Here is a 25,040-nt window from a genome sequence, read left to right as displayed (position 1 = left end):
AAAAAAAAAACATGTCAGAATTTAACTCTGACATGCTCAGTTGTCTTTCACATCTTAATTTCATAGATGTCAGAAAATGTGTCTTAGAATCAACAAAATAATGACAACTTTATGAGAGGTGGTATCAGTAGGCTTCCCAGGTGGCTCAGTGGTAAAGAATCTGCCTGCTGATGCGGGAGACTCAGGTCCAACCCCTGGGTTGGGACGATCCCCTGGAGAAGGGCATGGCAATGCACTCCAGTATTCTCGCCTGAAAAATCCTGTGGACAGAGGAGCCCGGCAGGCTACAGTCCATGGGGTCACAGAAGAGTGGGACAGAACTGAGCATGAGTGCATAGTATCAGAGGGCATTGACCCCTGACCCTTGGAGAGGTTAATTATAATCCCCAGCACTTTCTGAAAGCCTACTGTGTCTCAGGCCTTTTCCACTTCTCCTTCTCTTGTCCTGGTGCTCTCTGCCCTCTGTACATTCACTTAACAAATACTACATTTGAGGAATATGCATGTAAGTCAGATAGACAGTCAACAGTTTTCTCAGTATTGCTCCCAAAATATTCTAGCCCTGTACCTCATTTCTTCAGAGTATTGCTTCTTGCCGAAGGATAATCTAACGTGTTAAGCTTTCCAGTCCACATCATGCTTTACCCATTTAAAGAGCATGTCAAATGCATACCCTATGACCCAGTAATTTCATTCCTAGGTATGTGCCAGAAGAAGTGTACACAGATGGTCACCAAAAGACATGCACAAGATTGTATCTGGCAGAGCTATTTGTAATATCTCCAAACTGGAAGCTACCCAAATGCTCATCGACAGTAGAAAGAATAAAAATAATTTGGATATATTCATACAATGTTAGACAATGAAGCCATGAGAATAAACGAACTGCAGTGAAGCAGTCAGCGTGGATGAATCTCACAAACGTAATGTTAAGTGGAAGTCGGACACTGAAGAGTATGTACTAGGTGATTCTGTGTAGATGGGAGTACAAAACAGGTGAAGCCAATCAGGGCTGTTAGGAGCCAGGATAATGCTACCCTCAGAGGGGAAGTAACTGCTGCTCGTGAGGTGTTTCTGGAACATCAATAATCCTGTTTCTTGGTCTTGGTGCTGGTTCTATAAATGAGTGCACTTTGTAATGTTCACCAAGCTGTATGCTTAGAGTTGTACACTGTGTAATTGTACACTTTTGTGTACAACTTGATATTATACATCAACAAACAGTTGTTTTTAAAAGCATCTTTCTCCAGAGAGGAAAATGCTGAGAATTTCCTATGTGAGATGATAGGTAAGATATTTGGGGGTAGTTGGTCATGTAGACTCTTTGGGGTTACCTGAATTATTCAGTGTGAATGGAATGCAGAGCCCACTGGGGAAAGGGAGGAAAAAAGACTGGAAATGTAGTTTGGGACCAGGTCAGAAAGGCAGTGTGTGTTAATGCTATTGGGATTTATTCTGCAAGCAGTGGAGTATCATTGGAGATTTTAAATTGAAGAGATGATATATTCAGGATGGAGTTTTAGAAAGTTCACGCAGGCCACAGAGTGGAGAACTGACAGAAGAGGGCGTTTCTCAGCTGGTGACACCAGTTAGAGTAAGAGTGATCTCCTGACCAAGCGTTTGAGTTATCCAGAGATTTCCAAAAACTGCAGGTTCGTGGTTCCCACCCTAGGCCTACTGAACCGGAGTCTCCAGGAGAGAAGACCAGGGAATCTGTTTTAACTAAGTTCCCAACATACTCACACTGGCCTCTAAGCAGGTGCTTGGGAGCCTCTGAGTTAATTGACTCTGACAGTCATCCAGGCCAGAGTAAGTGGGGATGTGAGCTGTGACCTTCGTGATGCAGAGCAGACTCAAATTTGTATCCCCAAAAAGGAGGCATGGAGACAGTTTGAGTTCAGTTCAGTCCATTCAGTCGTGTGTGACTCTGTGTGACTGCAGCACGCCAGGCTTCCTTGTTCATCATTAACTCCTGGAATTTACTCAAACCCATGTCCATTGAGTCAGTGATGCCATTCAACCATCTCATCCTCTGTCGTCCCTTTCTCCTCCTGCCTTCAATCTTTCCCCGCATCACGGTCTTTTCTAAGGAGTCAGTTCTTTGCATCTGGTGGCCAGAGTACTGGAGCTTCAGCTTCAGCATCAGTCCTTCCAATGAATATTCAGGACTGATTTCCTTTAGGATGGACTGGTTGGATCTCCTTGCAGTCCACGGGACTCTCAAGAGTCTTCTCCAACACCACAGTTCAAAAGCATCAATTCTTTGGTGCTCAGCTTTCTTCACAGTCCAACTCTCACATCCATACATGACTACTGGAAAAACCATAGCCTTGACTAGACGGACCTTTGCTTGCAAAGTAATGTCTCTGCTTTTTAATATGCTATCTAGGTTGGTCACGGAGAAGGCAATGGCACCCCACTCCAGTACTCTTGCCTGGAAAATCCCATGGACAGAGGAGCCTGGTAGGCTGCAGTCCATGGGGTCGCTAGGAGTTGGACACGACTGAGCGACTTCACTTTTCACTTTCATGCATTGGAGAAGGAAATGGCAACCCACTCCAGTGTTCTTGCCTGGAGAATCCCAGGGACGGGGGAGTCTGGTGGGCTGCTGTCTCTGGGGTCGCACAGAGTCGGACACAACTGAAGTGACTTAGCAGCAGCAGCAGGTTGGTCATAGCTTTCTTCTAAGGAGCAGGTGTTTTTTAATTTTATGGCTGCAGTCACCATCTGCAGTGATTTTGGAGCTCAAGAAAATAAAGTCTCTCATTGTTTCCATTGTTTCCCTATCTATTTGCTATGAAGTGATGGGACTGGATGCCATGATCTTCATTTTCTGAATGTTGTGTTTTAAGCCAACTTTTTCACTCTCCTCTTTGACTTTCATCGAGAGGCTCTTTAGTTCCTCTTTGCTTTCTGCCATAAGGGTGGTGTCATCTGCATATCTGAGGTTGTTGATATTTCTCCCAGCGATTGATTCCAGTTTGTGCTTCTTCCAGCCCAGCATTTCTCATGATGTACTCTGCATATAAGTTAAATAGGCAGGGTGACAATATACAGCCTTGACATAGTCCTTTCCCATTTTGGAGCCAGCCCATTGTTTTTTGTCCAGTTTTAACTGTTGCTTCCTGACCTGCATACAGATTTCTCAGGAGGCAGGTCAGGTGGTCTAGTATTCCCATCTCTTTCAGAATTTTCCACAGTTTGTTGTGATCCACACAGTCCAAGGCTTTGGCGTAATCAATAAAACAGAAGTAGATGTTTTTCTGGAACTCTCTTGCTTTTTCTAGACAGTTTACTTAATTGATTGATACATATTTGTATGTCATATACTAAACAGTGCTTACTATGTGCCAGACCTTATTCTAAGTACTTAAGAGAAAAAATACTAATTTAATCCTCATGGACATCCTACAAGGCACATAGTATTATATTCTTCATTTTTTTAAGAGGAGAAAACTGAGATACAGGTTAAATAATTTGCCCAAGATTGCACTACTAATACACCCCACTCCAGTACTCTTGCCTAGAAAATCCCATGGACGGAGGAGCCTGGTAGGCTGCAGTCCATGGGGTCGCGGAGGGTCGGACACGACTGAGCAACTTCACTTTCACTTTTCACTTTCATGCATTGGAGAAGGAAATGGCAACCCACTCTAGTGTTCTTGCCTGGAGAATCCCAGGGACGGGGAAGCCTGGTGGGCTGCCATCTCTGGGGTCGCACAGAGTCGGACACAACTGAAGCGACTTAGCAGCAGCAGCACTACTAATAACGTGACTGAGGTCAGCTGTACAACTGAAGCCATCAGGCTCCATTGTCCATGCTTTATTTATTTATTTTTTTTTGCTACACGTGTGGCATGTAAGATCTCAGTTCCCAACTAGAGATTGAACCTGGGCCCACAGCAGTGGAAGCACGGTCTTAACCACTGGACGACCCGGGAAGTTCCATCCATTGTCCGTGCTTTTTAACCACTATGCTTTGCTGCCCCTTGAAAATGCTTCAAAAATATTCATGAATGGCTGTTTACTGTGATAAGGAGCTGAGAGGCTGGTAATTAGGAGTCTGTGCATGCTAAGTCACTTCAGTCATGTCCGACTCTTTGTGACCCTATGGACCATAGCCCACCAGGTTCCTCTGTCCATGGGATTCTCTAGGCAAGAATACTAGAGTGGATTGCCATGCCCTCCTCCAGGGGATTTTCCCCACCCAGGGATCGAACTCATGTCTCTTACAACTAGTGTCACCTGAGACCTGAATCCTAATGCCAACATGGCCATTGCCCCATGTCCCTCCTGGGCCTCGGTAGCCCTTCTGCACAAGGAAGGCATTGCTGTGGACGACCACTAAGTTCCACCCAAAAGAAATTTTCTCTGCTTTTAAGGGAAGGCAGATGTTGCCAGTTCTGGAGAGAAGAGGGGAAAGGGAAAGGGTTCTTACTGAGGGTTTGTGCTTCCTTGACCTGTCCTTGGAGACACAGCCAGAAGCAGCATCAGGGCTGTGGAGGCCTGAGTTCCTGCCTGTCAGCTCAGTCCTTGGTTTTCAGATGAGTTTTAGGACCTGGACAGGGAGGAGAGGTGAGACTTGAAGTCATTGGGAATAGCTAGGCCAGGAAGAGGCTGACCGTGGAAGCTCTAGGGTATTTATCTCAAAGGGACAGGAAAGGCAGGCGCTGTGGGAAGGGAGAGCAGTGGGCCCCAGAGGATTATCCTAGTTTGAAGTAACCTTCTGACCCAGAGCTCTATGTATGGAGGACTTCTATGTAGGGAGGACTACTCACAGACATGGGATTATGCTGTGGACAGTGGCATGGTTAGGGGTTTTAGAGCCTGGGGACCTGCAGTGAGTCATACAACCTTTCTCAGCTTTGGGCTTCTCATCTCGAAAACAAAGCTGTAAAGATCCATCTTGGATAAAATGTCAAAGTGGAGAATGGTTGTGTTCTTTCCCTCCTCCCCCTCCAATTTCCACATCACTGCAGTCTTAAGTGCTTAAGAATATATGATCTTACAGGTAACCTGGATTTAAAACCTAGCTCTGTCTTGTCTGCTGTAACATTGGGCCAATTGCTGAACTGCTCTGAGCTTGGCTCCTTTTTGTAAAATTAGGATAATGATACTTGACTCTCAGAGTTATGGCTAAATTTTACATGTACACACACATATAAGAACATATATAAGTATATAAACAAATATATTTATAAATTTATAATTTGTATATTGGGCTTTCCAGGTGGTGCTAGTGGTAAAGATCCTGCCTGCCAATGTAGGAGACATAAGAGATAGAGGTTCGATCTCTGGGCCAGGGAGATCTCCTGGAGAAGGAAATGGCAACATACTCCAGTGTTCTTGCCTGGAGACTCCCATGAATAGCAGAGTCTGGCAGTCTGCGGTCCATGGGGTCACAAAGAGTCAGGCATGAATGAAGGGACTTGGCATACACACACATGCACAATTTGTGTATTATAATTTATATTAATTTAACATATAAGGGCTTCCATGGTGGTTCAGTTGGTAAAGAATCTGCCTGCAATACAGGAGACCTGGGTTCTGTCCCTGGGTTGGGAGGATCCCCTGGAGGAGGGCATGGCAACCCACTCCAGTACTCTTGCCTGGAGAATCCCCAAGGACAGAGGAGCCTGGCGGACTACAGTCCATGGGGTCGCAAAGAGTTGGACACGACTGAGTGAATAGCACAACACGTGTAAATACCATGCATATATGTGTATCTATCTATCTATATATAAAATAGTGTCTGGTAAAGAGTGAGTGCTAAAAATAATGTCAACTAGTAATTTATTATCATTTATCCTGTTACTTCATGGATACTTGCTTTTGAGAGGAGGTACAATAGCACATTCATACTCAGTATGGACAACTGAATGAGACTCACTTGTTTTCTTTACTGGAGGATTTACACTTTTCTTGAGGATGTTCTAAAAATAAAAGCAATTCAATTAAACACACTGTTAGTGGGATGGGCAATGCTGGGTGCTGTCCATGGTTCTGAAGGGAAATGAAGGCGGAATGAGCTTATACAGCAGACAAGATATCAAGTAGGTTGACCAAGGACTGTATTTCAAGGTGAAGTGGAATAGATACCCAATAAAAGTGAAGACAAAGTGCCCCCTGGGACTCAGAGAGTTTGATCAGAGAAGGGTTTGTGAAAGAGATGGCATTTGAATTCTGTGATAGAGCATAGTGAGTTTAGTGGTTCATTAAAAACATGAGTCAGAAAGACATGACTTGAATTCCAGTTCTGCCCTTAGTAGCTGTGTGTGTCCTTGGAATGGTTAGTTAACTTTATTTACCCTTATTTTCTTATCCTGTAAAATGGGATAGTAGTTATCTCACAACTTATTGTGAGAACTAAAATGAGAAGATGCCTATGTAAAACACGAGGCATCTGGCACAGTGGTGATACTAATAGTTTTTTGGTAATACTAATGTTAATAATAGTCATCTTGTTGATTGCTTACTGTGTGCCATAGCCCACCTAGGATGTCAGAGGATTAAATGTCATTATATCATTACATTACCTCATTATATTTAATCCTCGTAACAGCCCTAAGGGTTTGGTGAGTTCCTGATAAACTATTATTTAAAGCTTAACTCTGGAATATGGTTAGAATTTTGATAGGGAAGGTGAGGACAGCAGGAAAGTAAGAGAGAGAGAATGGGGATGAGGAAGCTATTGAGGATGTACCTGAAGCAAAGAGTTGCTTAGCTGGGCTGGAGTGCAGAGATGGAGGGGAAACCAGGAGCAGATGGGGTGGGGGGAGAATCAGGTAATGGTGAGTCGTGAATACCTGGGTATGAAGGGGGTACCTCATTTGAGGGGCAGTGGGGAGCCATTGTAAAGTTTTAAATAGGATCATGGCATGAGGTTATGATTTATTTATAAATTTATATTTTACCTTCATTTCCATTCTAGAATTCATACATTTAACTGTAAAATCTCGAAAAGATACCACAGCCTACAAAAGAGAAATAAAATATCCCTACTGGGCTGATTGGAGTGTAAGTTGGTACAGCTCCTTTGGAAAATCATCTGGCAGCATCTGCTAAAGCTGAAGAGATGCTTGCCCTATGACCCAGCAGTTCCACCCTTAGGTATATTTCTGAGATACACAGGTACAAATATTCAGCAAAGGCCATGTGCTAAAGTAATCACAGCAGGATTATTTCTAATAGCCCCAGCCTGGGGGGAAAAGAAAATGAAATGCCTATCAACAGTACAATGGATAAGTAGGTTGTGCTCCGGAATCTTCATACGGTGAAAGACTGTGTAATAGTGATGATGGGCGGTCTACAGCTACGTACAGCAATGTGGGTGGGTCTCATATAGTCAACGTAATGTTGAGCAGAAGCCAACCCTGCCCCCCACAGACCATGCTCTGTGTATAAAGTTTAAAAACAGGCAAAACTGATATCTGATGTTTGAGATCAGGATAGTGGCTGCCTTCTTGGAGTAATATAGCCTGGAAGACTGGGCACTGTGAACCTCAGGGATCCTGGCAATGCTGTTTCTTCATCTGGCTGCTGGATACACGGATGTTTATTTTGTGAAAACCCATCAAGCTGTACACTAAAGGTTTGTTCACATTTCTGTCTGTATCGTATACTTAGATGAAAAAATTACAAAAGGACTTCCCTGGTGGTTCAGTGGTTAAGAATCTGCTTGCCAATGCAGGGGACATGGTTCGATTCCCGGTCTAGGGAGATTCCACGTGCTATGGAACAGCCACGCCTACTAAAGCCTGAGTCCCCTAGAGCCCATATCCTACGAGAGAAGCTTCTGCAATGAGAAACCCGTGCCCTGCAACCAGAGAGTAGCCATTGCTCTTGGTGATTAGAGAAAATGCAGCAACGAAGACCCAGTGCAGCCAATGATTAATTACTTTTTAAAAAGTTACCAGAAAAACAATCTTCTCACACACCCTCTAGCGATCTCTTCCTACCGTTCTTCCCCATTAACAGTTTGGGTCATATCCTCCCGGGTTTTTCTGTGTCTAATCATAAAGAGAAAGATAAAGCTGCACTATCTATAGCTTTACAAAAATGGTCTTCTGTTTTACATACCATCCTGCAGCGTGCTTTTTTAACTCCACCGTATGCTGAGGCAGTCTTTCTGTGTCACTGAAGATGTAGGTCTTGATGAATCTTTCTAACATTTGCAGTGTTTTATCGTGGGGCTGTGTCATCTAGTAAAGCCAGCCCCACTGACAGACCTTTAATTCCAGCATTCCATTGGTGTATATGATACTGTGGGGAAGTCTCTTCTTGCATAGCTTGGTGTACTTGTCTGTTTGTGAATTTATGAATTACTAGGAAGGGAATTTCTTGGTCTGAAGTGGTATTTTAAGATTGTTAATCTGTTAATGACTTGCTGAGTGGGTGGGTTGGAAGCAAGGAGACTAGTTAGGAGGCTGTTAAAATAATTTAGACTTGGGATAATTAGGGTGGTTGGCAGTGAAAATGGACAGAAAAGAAGAGAGCTAAGAGATATTAAGGGCAAAGATTTGATACAACCTGGCATCTGATGAGAAAGGGGGAAAGTCAGAGAGGTCCTTGGGGGTTCTGAGTCTTGGTGGCTGGGAAAATTGGGAACAGAAGTCAAAAGGAATTGTTTGGGGGAAGTGGGGTGGGTCAAGTTGCATTCAGGGAGCCAGTTCATCATCCAGGTAGTGATGTCCAAAACGCAGTTGGAAGAATTGCTCTCTTTTTATTTATAATTTTATTTATTTATTTATGGCTGTGCTGGGTCTTTGTTGCTGCAGGGGTTTTTCTCTAGTTTCAGTAAGCAGGGGCTACTCTCTAGTTATGGTGTCTGAGCTTATTCTCTTTTGGGGGGACATGTGGTGCGGTTTATGGGGTCTTAGTTCTGCACCAGGGATCGAACCTGTGCCCCTGCATTGGAAGCCTGGAGTCTTAATCACCGGACCGCCAGAGAAGTGCCACGGTGGCTTCTCTTGTTGCAGAGCATGGGCTCTGGGGCGTGTGGGTTTCATTAGTTATAGCTCCTGAGCTCTAGAGCACAGGCTCAGTAGTTGTGGTTGCATGTGGGGTCTTCCCAGACCAGGGATCAAGCCCAGGTCTCCTGCATTAGCAGTCAGCTTCTTTACCACTGAGCCACCACAGAAGCCCCAAAGTATTGCCCTTGACAGAGTTAAGGGCTGCAGATTGAGGCATAGGATTCCTTTGCTTAGGGTGGTCCTCATGGGAGCGGGGAATGAAATCAGCAAAGGAAAGGCTCTCGAGAGAAAGAAAACCTAAGGACTGGGTAGCCAGGGTCTCATGTATAGGGTGCTGACAATGCTCAGGCACAGGAGGGATCCACTAGAATCTACCATCACGGAGGCCAAGGGGCGGATCTGCAGTGACTGTCATTAGAACGATGAAGTAATCAGCTGCCTGCATCAGCCTCCCTCCTATTACCCTCCCCTGATGAGTGCTGTCATTACATCTTTTTCTTGCTCCTCAAAACCCTTTACATACTTGAGATTAATCAGTGTGATCCTGTGTTTAATGTCCACTTCGGCCTCTGCACTGTGAGCTCCAGGGAGGCAGGAACCCCTTCATTCTTGTTCCCTCTTCCGTCCTCATCAGGTGTGTGTTTAGCACGTCGCAGTGTCGGTACCCGAAGTTGCTGCTGTGGTTTGCTGGGACTCTGGCTGTCCACACACACCCTCTGCCTGCTGCCTTCCCCCACCCGCAGCTACACACACACAAGCACACACACACACACTCTGCACAAGTTGGGAGAGGAGGGACTTAAAACCCACAGGGTACAGCAGGCGGGAATGGGTCACCAAAAATAGGTCATCCACACTCCATTTACTTGTACATCACAGTGGCCAGCTTGGGGCAGCCTCACAGTTGAAACCCGAAGTGCAGAGGACTCAAACTCCGGGTTTCCCCAGTGGAGCCTTAAGATAACCATGGACAACAGAACCTCTCATTTGACCCCATTAACCATCCCTTCGGAACTTCCATGCCTTCATCTTTGTGCAGCTGCTCTTTTTATCACTGGTTTTCTTGGAGGGAATGGTGTTTCCATTGTGATGCTGGAACCCACCTGTGCAGCGATGTTTGAACCTTAACTTCCTTAGGATAACAGCTTAGCCAGGTGCCTTAGGTCAAGTTTCCCCAAAAGGATCCAGCGATGAAATTTGTGTGTAGGTGTATCCCCGGTGTAGGGAGGGTGTTGTCCTTGGACATGACTGTGCTTGTGTCTCTGTGTGTGTGTGTGTGCGCACACATGCGTGTGTGTGTGAGTGAGTGGAGGGATGTTTCTCTGTGCCTGTGAGTCTGTGTGAACATGTGTGTGTTTCTGAATCTTTCTGTGCCCCTGACCCTGCTGTACACAGAGAAACATTGGGAGAGGGACTTCAGATACAAATGAGGGAAAGAAAAAGGGGCGGGATGACAGGAAACACACAGGGAGACACACCTTCCCCAACATGGTCAAGAAACACCAGGGGACACACACATGCACACAGACACACACACACGCACACTGTGTCAGTTCCTCTGTGTGCTTTCTTGAGTGGGTTGGTGTACACTTCTTATGGTGACACGTCTGTGTGTGACTGGCACATGCCCAGACACCTGCCTTTTTAGCCTCAGAAGTAGAATGGCAGGTGTGCAGAGACCCAGGGGTGCGTGCGTGCTAAGTTGCTTCAGTCATGTCCAACTCTTCACAGCCCTACAGACCGTGGTCACCCAGGCTCCTCGGTGCATGGGGTTCTCCAGGCGAGAAAGCTGGGGTGGATTGCCATGCCCTCCTCCAGGGCAGAGACCCATGGCAACACACAAGTGTGGACACTTAGACATAGGTTGACAAACTGCATCTTTGCAGGTGTATTCCTCCGTGTGTATGTGTGTGTAATTTTCTGAGTACGTGGGCATCTGTGTGCCTGAATTACGCAGATGTGTGTAGGAGAGGAACATGTGGGTACACCCTCTGAGAAGCACACACAGAGCATCTATATTTCTGTGTGTGCACGCATGTGTCTGTCTGCATGCAGGTCAGGGAGGAAGAGGGCACCATCGTTGAGTTGGGAGGGGGGAGACGGGGAGAAGTCCAGAAGGAGGTGCCCCGGCCTTGCCCCCTCTCCCCACACACAGACCCAGCTCTCCATCCTTTTACTCGGCAGGATAATGGGGTTTGGGTGGGTCCATTTGTGAGCACTGTTGAAGGCCCTGAGGTCTATCAGCTCATCCCAGACTCTGGGGAGGCAGGGAAGGTCCCGCTAAAGATCCATCTCCACTCCTAGAACCCACACCCCTCCAGGCTGGTGGGGGACGTAAAGCTTGCCTTGATCACCAGGCTGTGGAGCACGGGGGCAGAGAGCCCTTTGGGGTCAAATCCTCACCCCCATGCCTCCACTCCACCTTCTGGCCCTAGGCCACGGACCAGCCCCTTAACCCCATGTCCTCGGTGCTAAAAGTGGAGCAAGCAGGAGCAACTGCATCCTGGGTGACTGAGGATGAACCCCACTCTCAGTGCGGATACCCGTTCACCCAGCAGTTATTACTTGAGCACTTCCAAAGGCTAGGGGCTTCCCTGGTAGCTCAGTTGGTAAAGAATCCTCCTGCAGTGTTGGAGACCCTGGTTTGACTCCTGGGTTGGGAAGATCCACTGGAGAAGAGATAGGCTACCCATTCCAGTTTTCTTGGGCTTCCCTGGCGGCTCAGCTGGTAAAGAATCTGTCTGCAGTGCACAGTGTGGGAGACCTGGGTTCACTCCCTGGGTTGGGAAGATTCCCCTGGAGAAGGGAAAGGCTACCTACTCCAGTATTCTGGCCTGGAGAATTCTGTGGACTGTATAGTCCATGGAGTCACAAAGAGTAGGACACGACTGAGCGACTTTAACTTTCCAATGGCTAGACTCTGTTCTTGGCCCTGGGGCTTCAACATTCGACACAATGAAATTCACTGTCCTCATGGGGTTTACCTTCTGTGTGGAGTCAGTAAACCGACGGTGTAGAACACATCATGGGTAGTGAGCGTCAAGAAGAAAACCACAACAGAGCACTGGGCAGAGAGAGGCCGGGCCAGGAGAGGATCAAGGAGAGCTTGGATCGGATGATGTTTGATCACAGTGGAAGTGAAGGTGCTGCCAGATCGGGGAGAGGGTGGTTAGAGGCAGGGAATAGAAGGGAAGAGGATCGGACTTCCCTGGCTGGCCAGTGGTCATATTTCCCCTGCAGGGGGCAGGGGTTCAATCCCTGCTTGGAAAACTAGGATCCTGCATGCCATGTGGTGCATCCAAAAAATGGAAAAGCAGGGCAGAGGACCATGTTGTTCTCCCATTTCACAGCTGAGGAAGTGGAGGCCCAGGGAGGTTAGTAATTTGCCCAAAGTCTCACAGTCTGTGAGGAGGAGATCCAGGACTTAAACCTGGGGCAGTGTGGTTTCAGAGCCAATGGCCTAGATGGGTGATCCTTGATCAAGGGTGATCTTTGTCCCCACTCCAGGGGATGTTTGGCAGTGCCTGGAGACATTTTTGACTGACACAGCTGACCTGGAAGGAGGACTAGCATCTAGTGGGTAGAGGCCAGGGAGACTGGTTAGACCTCCCACAGCACACGTGACCGCGCCTGACGGCTAAGCAATAACGCGTCCCCTCGCCAGTTGTGCTGACGTAGAGAAACTCTGGTTTAAATCCATGAAAAGCACTTGACAGAGAATACGATACATCGTAGGTGCTCAATAAATAGTAGCTGAAGAGGAGGAGGGAAATGGTTTGGAGAAGACTGCAGGGCAGAAATGAATTCAAGAAACAGTACATGTTGGTTGAACCTAGAGGATATTATACTTAGTGAAGTAAGTCAGACAGAGAAAGACAGATACTATATGATAACCCCTGTATGTGGAATCTAGAAATAAGACAAATGAATCTATATACAAAGCAGAAACAGATTCATAAACATAGAAAAGAAGCTTGTGGTTACTAAAGGGGAGAGAGGGAGAGACTGGGCGTATGGGATTAACAGATTCAAGCTGCTGCTGCTGCTAAGTCGCTTCAGTCATGTCCAACTCTGTGCGACCCCATGGACTGCAGCCTACCAGGCTTCTCTGTCCATGGGATTCTCGAGGCAAGAACACTGGAGTGTGTTGCCGTTTCCTTCTCCAATGCATGAAAGTGAAAGTAAAGTCACTCAGTCGTGTTCAACTCTTAGCGACCCCATGGACTACAGGCTCCTCCATCCATGGGATTTTCCAGGCAAGAGTACTGGAGTGGGGTGCCATTGCCTTCTCCTCAAGCTACTGTACATAAAATAGATAAGCAACAAAGATTTACTGTATAATACAGGGAACTAATTATAGGGCTTCCCTGGTAGTTCAGCTGGTAAAGAATCTGTCCACAATGCAGGAGACCTGGGTTCAATTCTTGGATCGGGAAGATCCCCTGGAGAAGGGATAGGCTACCCACTCCAGTATTCTTGGGCTTCCCTGGGTGGCTCAGACAGTAAAGAATCTGCCTGCATTGCGGGAGACCTGGGTTCGCCCTCTGGGTTGGGAAGATCCCCTGGAAAAGGGAACAGCTACCCGCTCCAGTAGAATTGCCTGGAGAATTGCACGGACAGAGGAGCCTGGCAGGATGCAGTTCATGTGGTCGCAAAGAATCAGACATGACTGAGCGACTTTCACTTCACTTCACTTTTTCACAGGGGATTATATTCAATATCTTGTAATAACCTATAATGGAATTTAATTTGAAAAAAAAAAAAAAAACCGAATCACGTTGCTGTACACCTGAAACTAACACAATGTTGTAAATAACTATACTTCAATTAAAAAAAAAAGTATATGTAAATGAATCTGCCAGTTAAGAGAACTCATGTGATGCTGTTTGACGGGTGAGTATAAAGGCCAGGCTGCCCCTGGGAGGGTGTGTGCAGGTGAGGCTGGTGGTTGGAGGAGGTTGATGAACCAGGCGGGGCGTGAAAACCAATGCTGGGCAGCCACCAGCCTCTGAAAGACTAACCAGAGGCCTGGTCTCTCCGTTCCTTCCCATCCCGTGTCTCTCTCCCCATCTCTCTCGACCACTCTGCCCGGAAGGGGACAGCCGGAGGTTGAAGGGGGCCATCCAGAGGAGCACGGAGACCGGCCTGGCAGTGGAGATGCCCAGCCGGACCCTGCGCCAGGCCAGCCACGAGTCCATTGAGGACAGCATGAACAGCTACGGCTCCGAGGGCAAGTGAGTGTGGGGCCCGCAGTCGTCTCGGGTGTGGGGTGGGCGGGAGGGACGGAGCAGTGCCCTCTAGGAGCCCTGGGTCATCCTCGGCCTTGGAAGGGAGGTGATGAAAGCCAAGGATTCTCTGAGGAGGTGTGAATGAGGCATGAATCTGGTACCCAACTGTCTGGGTCTCAATCCCAGCTCCACTGCTCACTGATGGTGTGATCCTGGGCAAGTCACCTCTCTGTGCCTCGGTTTCCTCATCTGTAAAATGGAGACAGTAGTACCAACCTCGTAGGGGGTGGGAGGATTAAATGGGTTAATATTTATAAAATGCCTGGCACAATGGCTGCCACAGCAGAGGTTAATGAAGAAAGGGGATCAAGAGGGGTTTTGTTGGGGTGGTGGTTATTTCCTCTTTAACTCTTAGTTTCCTTAAATCCCAATTGGTTTTTAAAAATATGTACTACTGCCTGATAAGGAATTTCACACACATCAAGTCATAGCACATTAGGTCCAGCTGGCTCCTCGCCTATGTTTCTCTCCCCGGGCTGTACATCAGAATTTCTGGGAACTTGTTACAAATACCGATCTCGGGACCCTGAATCCAAGCTGCTGAATCGGAATCCATGAGGGTGGAGCCTGGAAGTTCCATTTTTAAAAGACTTCTGGGACAAGATCGATCTAGACTGGGGCTCTCATGGTCGGGCTTCCCTGGTGGCTCAGGCTGTAAAGAATCTGCCTGCAATGCGGGAGACCCGGGTTGAATCCCTGGGTGGGGAAGATCCCTGGAGAAGGCAATGGCTACCCACTCTAATATTCTTGCCTGGAAAATTCCATGGACAGAGTGCCTGGTGGGCTACAGTCCATAGGGTTGCAAGAATCAGAGACGACTGAAGCGACTGACACTGCACTTTCACTTTGAGAATTTTGGGAAAGTTTGGAGCTTGCATTCCCCTGATAAATACGCAGATAAAATGTGCACCCTAACACACTCACACCACACACACTCATTCTCACATGCGTGGTCACACAGACACATTTCATGTAACTATAGGGGGCTCCCAGATTCCCCTAGACCCCGCTGGCAAATAAACTGTGATCCACAGTGACTTCTTCGTTGTACAGATGACCAGGGCACTCAGAGAAGTTGAGGGGCTTGGCCTGGATGTTCATAGGTCTGGAACCCAGGCATCCAGACTCTTAGCGGGGCTTGTATCACGGCACCCCATTGCTTCATTATCTCAGCCATCCTCAGCCAGGGAGGACAGGGGTATCATGACCTTTGTCAAGCACACGAGAAGACTGGGGCTTGGAAAAGTTAAGCTCCCTGCTGTCCAGTATGGTAGACCCCAGGCGCATGTGGCTGTTTAAATGTAAGTGAATGAAGATGAAATATTCTGTTCCTCTGTCGCTCTCACCGTATTTCAAGTGCTCAGTGGCAGCCTGTGTTCAGCGCCCACTGTATCAGACTGTGCAGGCGTCAGAGATTTCCATCGGCGCAGAAACTTCCACTGGATGGTCCTGGCTGAGTGGCTCATCCAAGGGCAGACACCTTCCAGTTTCTGGCCCTGCCTCGCAGCTGGGGGCTCTGCCGCCTGAAAGCCTTCCCGCCCCCAGCCCCTCCTAAACTGGGCATCTCCGGTCTCTCTGAATGGCCTTGCCTTGGCAGATGCTGCTGGTCCGCCCACCTCCTAGGGAGACTTTCCGGAGGGCGAGAAGAGGAGGAGGACACGCGGAAGGGAGAGGGAGAAGAGGAGGACGAAGGGAACAAATGTTTGCTTTAACCTGAGAAACTCGGCAAGACAGCGAAACTTGGAGGGAGATAGTCTAGGCGTCAGGGTAGCAGTGGGTCCCTGCTGAGTTTCAGGGGATCGGGAGATTTGGGTCCTGGTCCCGGCCTGGCCACTGACCCCGAGTGGCCTTGGGCATGTCCCTTGTCCTCTTTAAGCTTTAGGGAGGCTGATATACATCTTGTCTGTTGGCCTCACGGGCAGGTCAGAGGACCAGGTCAAGGAGGTGGTATTGTGGTGCAGTGAACAGCAGCAGGGGGTCAGACCTACATTCCCATTCTCCAGAAGAGGACTGAAGGCTCAGAGAGGCCACAGGACTTGTCCACGGGGAGCAGCATAGGAGGGCGTCGTGAGGAAGAAAGGTGATGCCTGCACATGGCAGGTGCTTGGGACGCGGCTCTTGTCGTTTGCTGTCATGTGCTTTAAGGGACCAGAAACTCAGATTATACTACAAACATGTCCAAAGTCCGGACTCTGGAGTCAGGCAGTACCAATTGGGCCTCATTTCTGCTGCTTCAGAGCTGTGTGACTGTGGGGGAAGTTACTTTACCTCTCTGAGCCCAGTTTCTTCATCTACAGAAAGAGGTCCAGAATAGTACAGACCATTAATAGAGTTGTTGTGGGGAGACAATGAACTAACGTATGTCAAAGCACTTAGAACAGTAGCTGGCACATTGCAGGCATTTTTATTATTATAGCTATTACCGATGTTTGTCGATTCAGCCACTGTTATTTGGGCATTTTGCTCCTTGTTATAATTGTGTCTAGAATGTGCTTAGCACAAGCTAAGCATGGAATAAACGTTGGCGGTGATGATTATGATTTTTTAAAAATTACTTATTTGGCTGTGCCAGGTCATAGTTGAGGCATGTGGGTTTCAGTTCCCTGACCAGGGATGGAACCTGGGCCCCCTGCATTGGGAGCACAGAGTCTTAGCCACTGGACCACCAGGGGAGTCTCCTGTGGTGATTATTATGATTGTTAAAAGGTTTGTGGTGGGTGTCTTGAGACAGTTGAGGAAGGATCAGGTAGGTTTGAGGACCCTTTGTCCAGCAGAGGGGAGATTCTTGCCCTCCTGAGAGGGACTGGGTCTTGGTGGAGCCCAGCCAGGTACTACTGCCCACCCCCAACACGCACCTGGCTGAGGAAGGGAGGTCAAAGGGACGGGGGGACAGGTGGGGACACTGAGCTGTAGTCGGCCTCCTCTTTGTTTTGGAGGTATTTTGGGCACTAGCAGGACCCAGATGCCAGGCTGTGAAACAGGAGGGGGTGTGACCATCCTCCCCCTGGGCTTCTGCCAGCCCAGCTGAGGCTCACAGAGAGCCAGTGCCTTTGTGCCGCCCCCACCAGGCTGCAGCCCCTGGCGCTGCCGGGCATGTGTATTCCTGCAAGTGGGCCCAGGGATGCTACCATGTGGATTTTCATTCAGCACCTACAGTATGCTGGACAGTTAGACCGAGCACCTCGGAGACCCTGCCTTCCACTGACCACAACTAGTAGTGTGGCGAGAGCTGCAAAGGACAGGCACAGAGAACTTTGGAGATGCTGTGTCCTCACTAGGACTCAGGGCTGGGGAAGGGGTGCACATTGGGTTGGGCCATTCTGCCAGTGATGATCCTTGGGCTCCGGGTTACACATTGCCAGTTACAGTGGGTTGAGCCCTTGCTGCTCAAAGTGTGATTCTCGGCCCAGCAGCAGCACCATCCCCTGGGACCTTGTTAGAAGTATAGCATCTCTGGGTACTTCCCTGGCGGTCCAGTGCTTAAGACTCCACAGTTCCACTGCAGAGGGGAGGGGTTCCATTCCTGGTGCAGGAACTAAGATCCTAAGATCCCGCTTACTGCGTGGCACATCCAAAAAAAAAAAAGAAGAAGAAGAAGGGAAAAGAAATGCATCATCTCAGGCTCCTAACCAGATCCCCAGGTGTTTCACGGGTTAAGGTTGAGAAGTTCTGGCTTAAGGGTAATAATGTTCTAGAGCGAGCACTTTGTAAGAGCATTTGCTATGGGCAGACACTGTGCTAACTGTTTTTACATTTATTGACTCATTTAATTCTCCCAGTAACCTGGTAACTCTGGAACCATTAGTATCCTCATGTTACAGATGAGGAAATGAAAGCCAAGAGAGGCTAATTAAATTGCCCAAGGTCACAGAGCCAGAGTGGCTTCTCTGGTGGCTCAGACAGGAAAGAATCTGCCTGCAATGCAGGAGACCCAGGTTTGATCCCTGGGTTAGAAAGATCCTCTGGAGGAAGGCATGGCAACCCACTCCAGTATTCTTGCCTGGAGAATTCCATGGATGGAGGAGCCTGGTGGGCTACAGTCTGTGGGGTTGCAAAGACTCAGACATGACTTAGCAACTAACAGTTTCATACAGCCAGCGAGTGACATCAATTTCAGGGATTCAAATCTAGCATTTGGAGTCTGCCCTTAACCATTCTACTAGACTCCCTCCTTCATTTAATGGCTGTGTCTATCAGGATTTCCAGAGGTGGATGCTTCCAGCATGGTTTGGTGGCTCAGTGGTCTCTCCATCTTTTCCCCTCTGCAGACTTCAGCATGGTAGACCAATCCTGGTTTATCCTTGGGGACTGGGGAACTGTTTTCCTTTCCACTGCCCCTTTCTGCCTGATGGAAAAGTTGGTTCTGCATGTTAAGGATGGAAGGGAACAGCTATGAGTTGGGCAACCAGCCAAGCTCCCACCTCCCACCTCTCTGAGCATCTCCCCAGATAAAGGGCAAGGATTCAATACTCCTGAGAAAGGGCCAGGAGAACAGTACCTCCCCAGACCCCTCATCCATCCTGAGGTACTCCCTGGTGACCATCTGCTTCAGTTTGGATTTCCCAGAACCAGACGAAAGACATGGATTTGAGTGTAAGCATTTCACTTGGAAGGTGATTCTGGAAAACATGGTGGAGGAACCCATAAGAGAGACAGGGCAAGGGGAGGCCTCCAGTTACATGTGTGTTGAGAAGCCAGCTGCCACTGTGTATATCCAGAGCTTAACCCTGATGGGGTCTCAGAACCAGCCTGACACACGTGCCTGAGAGTCACTCCCTGGGAGGCCAGGGGGCTGGGGTATTTATGCTCCCACTCTTACTGGTTACTGGTTGATGGCTGCTCATGGTTAAGTCTCCTGCCCTTCCTCTGGAAATGAGGGCTCCGGAGACCAGAAAAATTCCTTGTGGGCCAGAGAAACGTAGCTAGAGGGATGCAGGTGCCAACAGTTAGAAGTCTGTGAGCACTGACATGGTGGGGGTCGGAGGACGTGGGGGATGGCAGCAGAATCCAGTACCTTTTCTGAATGCACAGCACCACTGTCTCCCAGCTGCCCAAGCCAGAAGGCTCTCCCAGACGCCTCTTGCTCTCTCTCTGTATCCAGCCCTTAACTGGGCGCTACCATTTCACTCCTAATTGTCTTTGACTCCATCCATCCCCCCTTTCCCCCAGCCGTGAGGCCACTCATCACTCTTGACTGGATACCTGCAAGTCTCCTTTGTGGCCTGACTGCGTGGTCTGTCACTCAGCACTTATTTCCTCTGGATTTTGCCAGCTTCCCCCCTTTCCCCCCCAAGCTGTGTGCCCCAACTCCATCACTGAACCTCTTGCCCTGCCCTCCGTGTCACCACCTGGTCTTTGCATACATTGCTCCCTCCCCTGACACTCTTTTTCCTATTCCTCCTCCCTCTTCGCCCCCTGACTCATTCCTCCTCCAGATCTCAGCTAAGAACATGAGCTTTATCTCGTGTGCCAACTCCAGCTAATTGATCGTGGCTCCCTGGAGTGCTGTGTTGAGAAGGATTCTGAAGTCCAGTCCAGGCTTGGCAGGAGTGTTGGGGTTGATTGGCAGTGTCCGTCCTGGGTGTGGGCAGGGGAAACCCACCACTCCTCTACCTCCATCTGCAGTTTCCACAGCTGGGTCTCTTCCCCCACCACAGCGCCCAGCAGTCCTATCATACTTGTTACACGTGTGTGTCCTGCTACACACTTTAGTCTGGTGCCTGTTCAGTCCGGGGCCTGGCCTGCAGGGGGTGCGCTGCAAATCTGGGTGAGTGATGGGTTGGGACTGTGTACAGAAGCGCAGACACGCATGCGCGCACACACGTGCATGCCTCTCCTTCCCGCCCCTCCCCAGCCTCCTGCATCGCACATCCACCCTGTAAACCTGCAGCTCTCCACGCTGGCTGCCGGAGCCCCTCCTCCTTCCCTCTGCCCCTCGTGGTCCTGTGGCATCTGGGTCATCGGCACACAGCTCCCTGGGTGACCGGGTCACGGTGCCCACAGCTCTGGAGAGCAGAGAGTGAGCTGACAGCAGGGCCGCTGCAACCGGCCTCAGGGAGGCTTTCTGTCAAGGCTGTTTGCCTCGTCACCGAAGGCCCAGGAGTTGGTGGGTGGTCAATGGCACCCCACTCCAGTACTCTTGCCTGGAAAATCCCATGGACGGAGGAGCCTGGAGGGCTGCAGTCCATGGGGTCGCTGAGGGTCGGACACGACTGAGCGACTTCACTTTCACTTTTCACTTTCTTGCATTGGAAAAGGAAATGGCAACCCACTCCAGTGTTCTTGCCTGGAGAATCCCAGGGACGGGGGAGCCTGGTGGGCTGCCGTCTCTGGGGTCGCACAGAGTCGGACACGACTGAAGCGACTTAGCAGCAGCAGCAGAACCTCCTTCCCCTTTGCCCCTTCTGTTGTTTCGCAGACTTCATGCCTGAAGGACAAACCGGCACCGGATGTGGCCAGCGGCTAGGAGATGGGGATTTGTTTGCTTCTGTTTTATAAGCACTGGTATTGGTTGAGTACTTGACTACACCGGAATCGGTTCTAAGGCGTTTATCTCATGTAGTCCTTATAGTCGCACCAAGGATGTGCTACCATTGTTCACTCCTGCTTCGCTGAAAAGCAAACCCAGAGTCTGAGCAGCGAAGGCTGTGTCTGTACGACCAGTGAGTGGCGGAAGTCAGGGCTAATATCCAGGCCTGCTTGACCCCAGGGCGTGGACTGCAGATTCCTGTGCTTTGCCCCCCGGGAAGCCCTAGGTCCCCCTGGGACATGGAGACAGTGTAGCAGGTTGAGATGAACCCTGGAACCAGACTCCTGGGTTCAGATCCCAGATTAGTCACTTACCAGCCGTGTGACCTTGGTCAGGTTACTTAACATTTCTGTGCCTTGATTTCCCCTTCTGGAAAGTGGGTATTCATATAGTAAGTACCTAGCTTGCACAGAGTTGTTAAATGAGGGTTAAATGAGTTAATATTGATAACTTAGTACTATCAGCGCTTGGCTCATGGCAAGCTTTTGATCAATAAAAAATAAATCCTTGGCTTCACGCCCAGGAGCTATACTCTCATGGCCCAGGGCAGGTGGGAGGGGGAGGCAGGTTTGGGAATGTCCTGAAAGCTTGAGAAGCTGGAGTCAGGGTTGGCTGATGCTGTATATCCTGGCACACAGTCAGTTCTGCTACAATGCTTGTTTTGAAAACGCAAATCTGTTCCAGCACGATTCAAGTATTCTGGAATAATTAGAGCACAATATAAATTTCGCCTTTGCTCAGGTGTGATTCCATCCATGGGAAACACAAGGAAACTCAGGAAACTACACCCGTAGAGGGCTGCACAAAACACACCCCTTGCATCTGTCCACTCCCTCAACCCCCCACCCCCCACACCTGATGTTGCAAGTTCCCACCCATCCGTTTGGAGAGCCCTCCATCACCACTTTGCAGTAACTCACTGCAGATCTGCTGACAGTCATTTCCACAAGCAAATGTCAAACTGTCTTCAAGGTAGAGCACCATATTTATTGTAGTACCTATGCATTTATTTCATTTTTAAAAGACTTCTTTTTTTATATTGGATGGTTAGCATCACCAACTCAATGGACATGAATTTGAGTAAATTCTGGGAGATGGTGGAGGACAGAGGAGCCTGGTGTGCTGCAGTCTATGAAGTTGCAAAGAGTCAGACATGACTTAGTGACTGAACAACAACATAGCCAATTAACACTGTTGTGATAGTTTCAGCAAAGGGACTTAGCCATAAATACACACATGTATCCCTTGTCCCCCAGTCTATGCATTTCTTAATTCTACAGGGGTAAGAGAATCTACCCCTTATTAAACACTAAACCCCATTCTACAGGGGTAAGACTGTGCTACCATTTTTATTATGTCTTTTATTGTTGATAAACTTTTGGGGTGTTGTGCCCCTAACCGTATTTTCCCCATACTCTCTCAGATTTTGACTTCAGGACTTTGCCCTGCACTGTAGTGTTTAGGAATGTACATTTCGAGTTACAGCAGAACTGGCTGTATTGCACCCTCTGCGAGGCTGTGGGGGCGGGGGGGACGGATGGATGATGGACAGGTAGGGGCAGGCAGTGAATGGATGAACAGAGAGCCCATGAGAGCCCATGAACCTTTCAGGACCACATAATCCATGCTCACCACGAGGGCTGGGCCACCTTTTAATTTCCGATGAGTTAAGACAGGCGATCCATCTGGAAAACAGAGTAGACGTCAAACCCCCAAATAATCCAATTATTTCTTTACCGTGGAGAAAACAGAAAATCCAGGGGCCAAACCGAGCTCAAAGGTTAATAATAAAAGACAAATGGGTTTCAGCCCCACAAACCAAACTAACAGGATTTGAGAGGCAGGAAATCTCATTTCACCATTAACACAAAATAAAAGGCCAGCAGAACGCGAGTTTTAATCCTGTTTCAGGTCTCTGCCTCTGCCCATCTGGCATGCGTCCCTTGGAAGAATCAGCTGCTCTAGCCTCTCCCCCCCACCCCCCACACTACCCCCAGATGACCTGGGCTTCCTCTCAGGCACCCAGGTACTGCACTTCCTACTAGGTTTGAAATCAGAAGTACCATGAAAACACCACAGATGGGGAGAAGAGACTCTCCCAGGCCAGGCAGCAGAGACCTGCTGGCCACAGCGTCCCAGTCCTTTATTCATCCAGCCAATGCTATGTACGTTGTACATAGCAGTATCCTATTGACTGTCTCCAACAACTTAGCTGGGTGATTTTATACATGCAGCTCAGAGAGGTTACCAAACTTACCCCAGGTTGCACAGCATTGGAATCCAAGGTCTATATGATACCACAGTTCAGTCTCAACCAGTAGGCTTTCCCAGTTCCGGGTCAGGCCAAGAGATGTGGGTTCAATCCCTGGGTCGGGAAGATCCCCTGGAGCAGGGCATGGCAACTCACTCCAGTATTCCTGCTTGGGGAATCCCACAGACAGAGGAGCCTGGCAGGCTACGGTCCATGGGGTCACAAAGAGTCGGACATGACTGAAGGGACTTAGCACACACAAGGGTTTGGCAGTAAAAGCCCGGGCACAGCAACAAAGACCCAGAAGAGCCAAAAATTTAAAAAATAATAATAAGAAAACATGTATTGAGTTCCTACTGTGGAAGGCCTGGTCTCAGTAGTAGCAAGTATGTGGCACTTTATAGTAATTCAGCATGCTCTTTCCCATTGGGAATGGAGCTTCTGAGCAGAGATATTCAAATCATTTAAAACTGGTATGGTGCAGGCAGCCAGCAAAGGAAGGAATGGCTGTACACAGTCTCCATGGTCGGTATGGGCTCATTTGCAGATAAGAAGATTCAAGGGCAGAGACACCAGCAGTTGGCCAGAGGTCACAAAGCACGCACTTGACCAGCAAGGAGTTAGAGCAGCCCTGACTTTGTATCTTCTGCCTTCTGTCCTTCTCCCGAGAAAACCCCGAGTTGGAGCGGGGTCTCTAATGCAGTTGGTCCTCTGGCCAGCAGGGACCTACCACCACTTGATTCTTCCTCCCTCCAGCCCTGTGGAGAATGGGATAACCTGTTCAGGGTTTCTGGGGCGTCAGCCTGGTTCCTTGGCAGCCAGCGAGGCACCCTGGGATGGGAAATCAGGCAGCCGCTCAGATATTATAAACAATTACCGCTAATTACCAGGCCTGCCAGTTCCCTATTGTCTGCTCACAATCCCACCAGACACTGAGGAGCAGACACTGAAGATGTTGGAGGAAACTTTCAGTTTCAGGCTGTAGAAGGCCTTGCTCTGCCTGGGAGGATGGGCCCCTTCAGTGCCTTAAAACCCACGAGGCACCACTGTTTCTTGGGCTTCAGGAGCCCAGACCCTCCTAACAGAATGGATTCCAGACCTTCAGGAGGCTGAGCTGAAAAAGAACGGATGTGGCAGAAAGGCCAGGTCACCCGCTGTGAGAGTCTTGGGGCTCTGTGAGAGGACAGGCCATTCACAGGGCTCAGTTCCTGTGACTGTTGGTCTTCAGGATTCTCTCTCTCAGTTTCCCAGAGAGAGTCTTTGTCTCACTGGGTTTGGATCAGCTGTCTGACCCTGGATCCGTCAGCTCTGATCAGGAGACCAGGTACTGCCTTAGTTTAAGTCAAACCAGTTTCTTCAGTCAATGACTTACGACTTAATGACAGTGACTTAGTATGAACATGTATTTTTTGCTCATGTAAACTTCAGCACAGGTGTTCTGGTCATTGCATCTAGCCAAGCTCCTTTGCTCTTTTTAAAAACAATCCCATGCGTGTTTATGATTCCTCTGCTTTCAGATATTTAGAGAGTTTCCATTTTCACTATTGTAAATCATCCATGGCTAAATACAGTCCTTTTCTCATCATCCAAAGGCCTACAACAATTGGTTTCCCTCTTTTTTTCCTGAATCTGCCCTTTCTGGTGTTCTATGACATTGCATGAACCTGTAACACTGACCGTCTCCAAGGTCGTGAACTAGACTCTCTTGCCTCTGCCTTGTCTCCATCACCCTCTTGAGAGAGAAGTACTCTCTCCTGCTCCTTGCTGGGCTCCTTCACTCTTGTGGCGTCACCATCCTGAGGACCTCAGGACTCCCTGCTGATGACTCTGCTCAGTGTAGAGAAGATAGTATGTGGGACGTGACCTCCTTTTCTCTCACCTTGTTACTGGGCCCTCTGTATCCTTCGGCCCCCCAGGTCAAATTCTTCTCTCCTGGTCCATTCTGGGCCACTGCAGCCTGCAGCGATTCCTCTCTTCTGATGGTCTCTGAGCTCTCACAA

The 25,040-nt window shown here is 48.7% G+C and overlaps 1 protein-coding gene across 1 annotated transcript in view; it reads left to right on the top strand.

The window, feature by feature from the left end:
* The window catches only part of RIMS4 (regulating synaptic membrane exocytosis 4), a 71,188-nt gene that overhangs the window by 34,148 nt on the left and 12,000 nt on the right, over positions 1–25,040 (top strand). Inside the window, exon 2 of the mRNA XM_005903179.3 lies at positions 14,068–14,206. Within this exon, the coding sequence (XP_005903241.3) occupies positions 14,068–14,206 (139 nt within the window). The remainder of the gene's footprint in view (positions 1–14,067; positions 14,207–25,040) is intronic.

The sequence above is a fragment of the Bos mutus genome, chromosome 13 (genome assembly GCF_027580195.1).
Source record: "Bos mutus isolate GX-2022 chromosome 13, NWIPB_WYAK_1.1, whole genome shotgun sequence".
Classification (NCBI taxonomy): Eukaryota; Metazoa; Chordata; class Mammalia; order Artiodactyla; family Bovidae; genus Bos; species Bos mutus.
The sequence above is the reverse complement of the archived record's forward strand: the minus strand, read 5'-3'. Positions and strand labels throughout refer to the sequence as shown.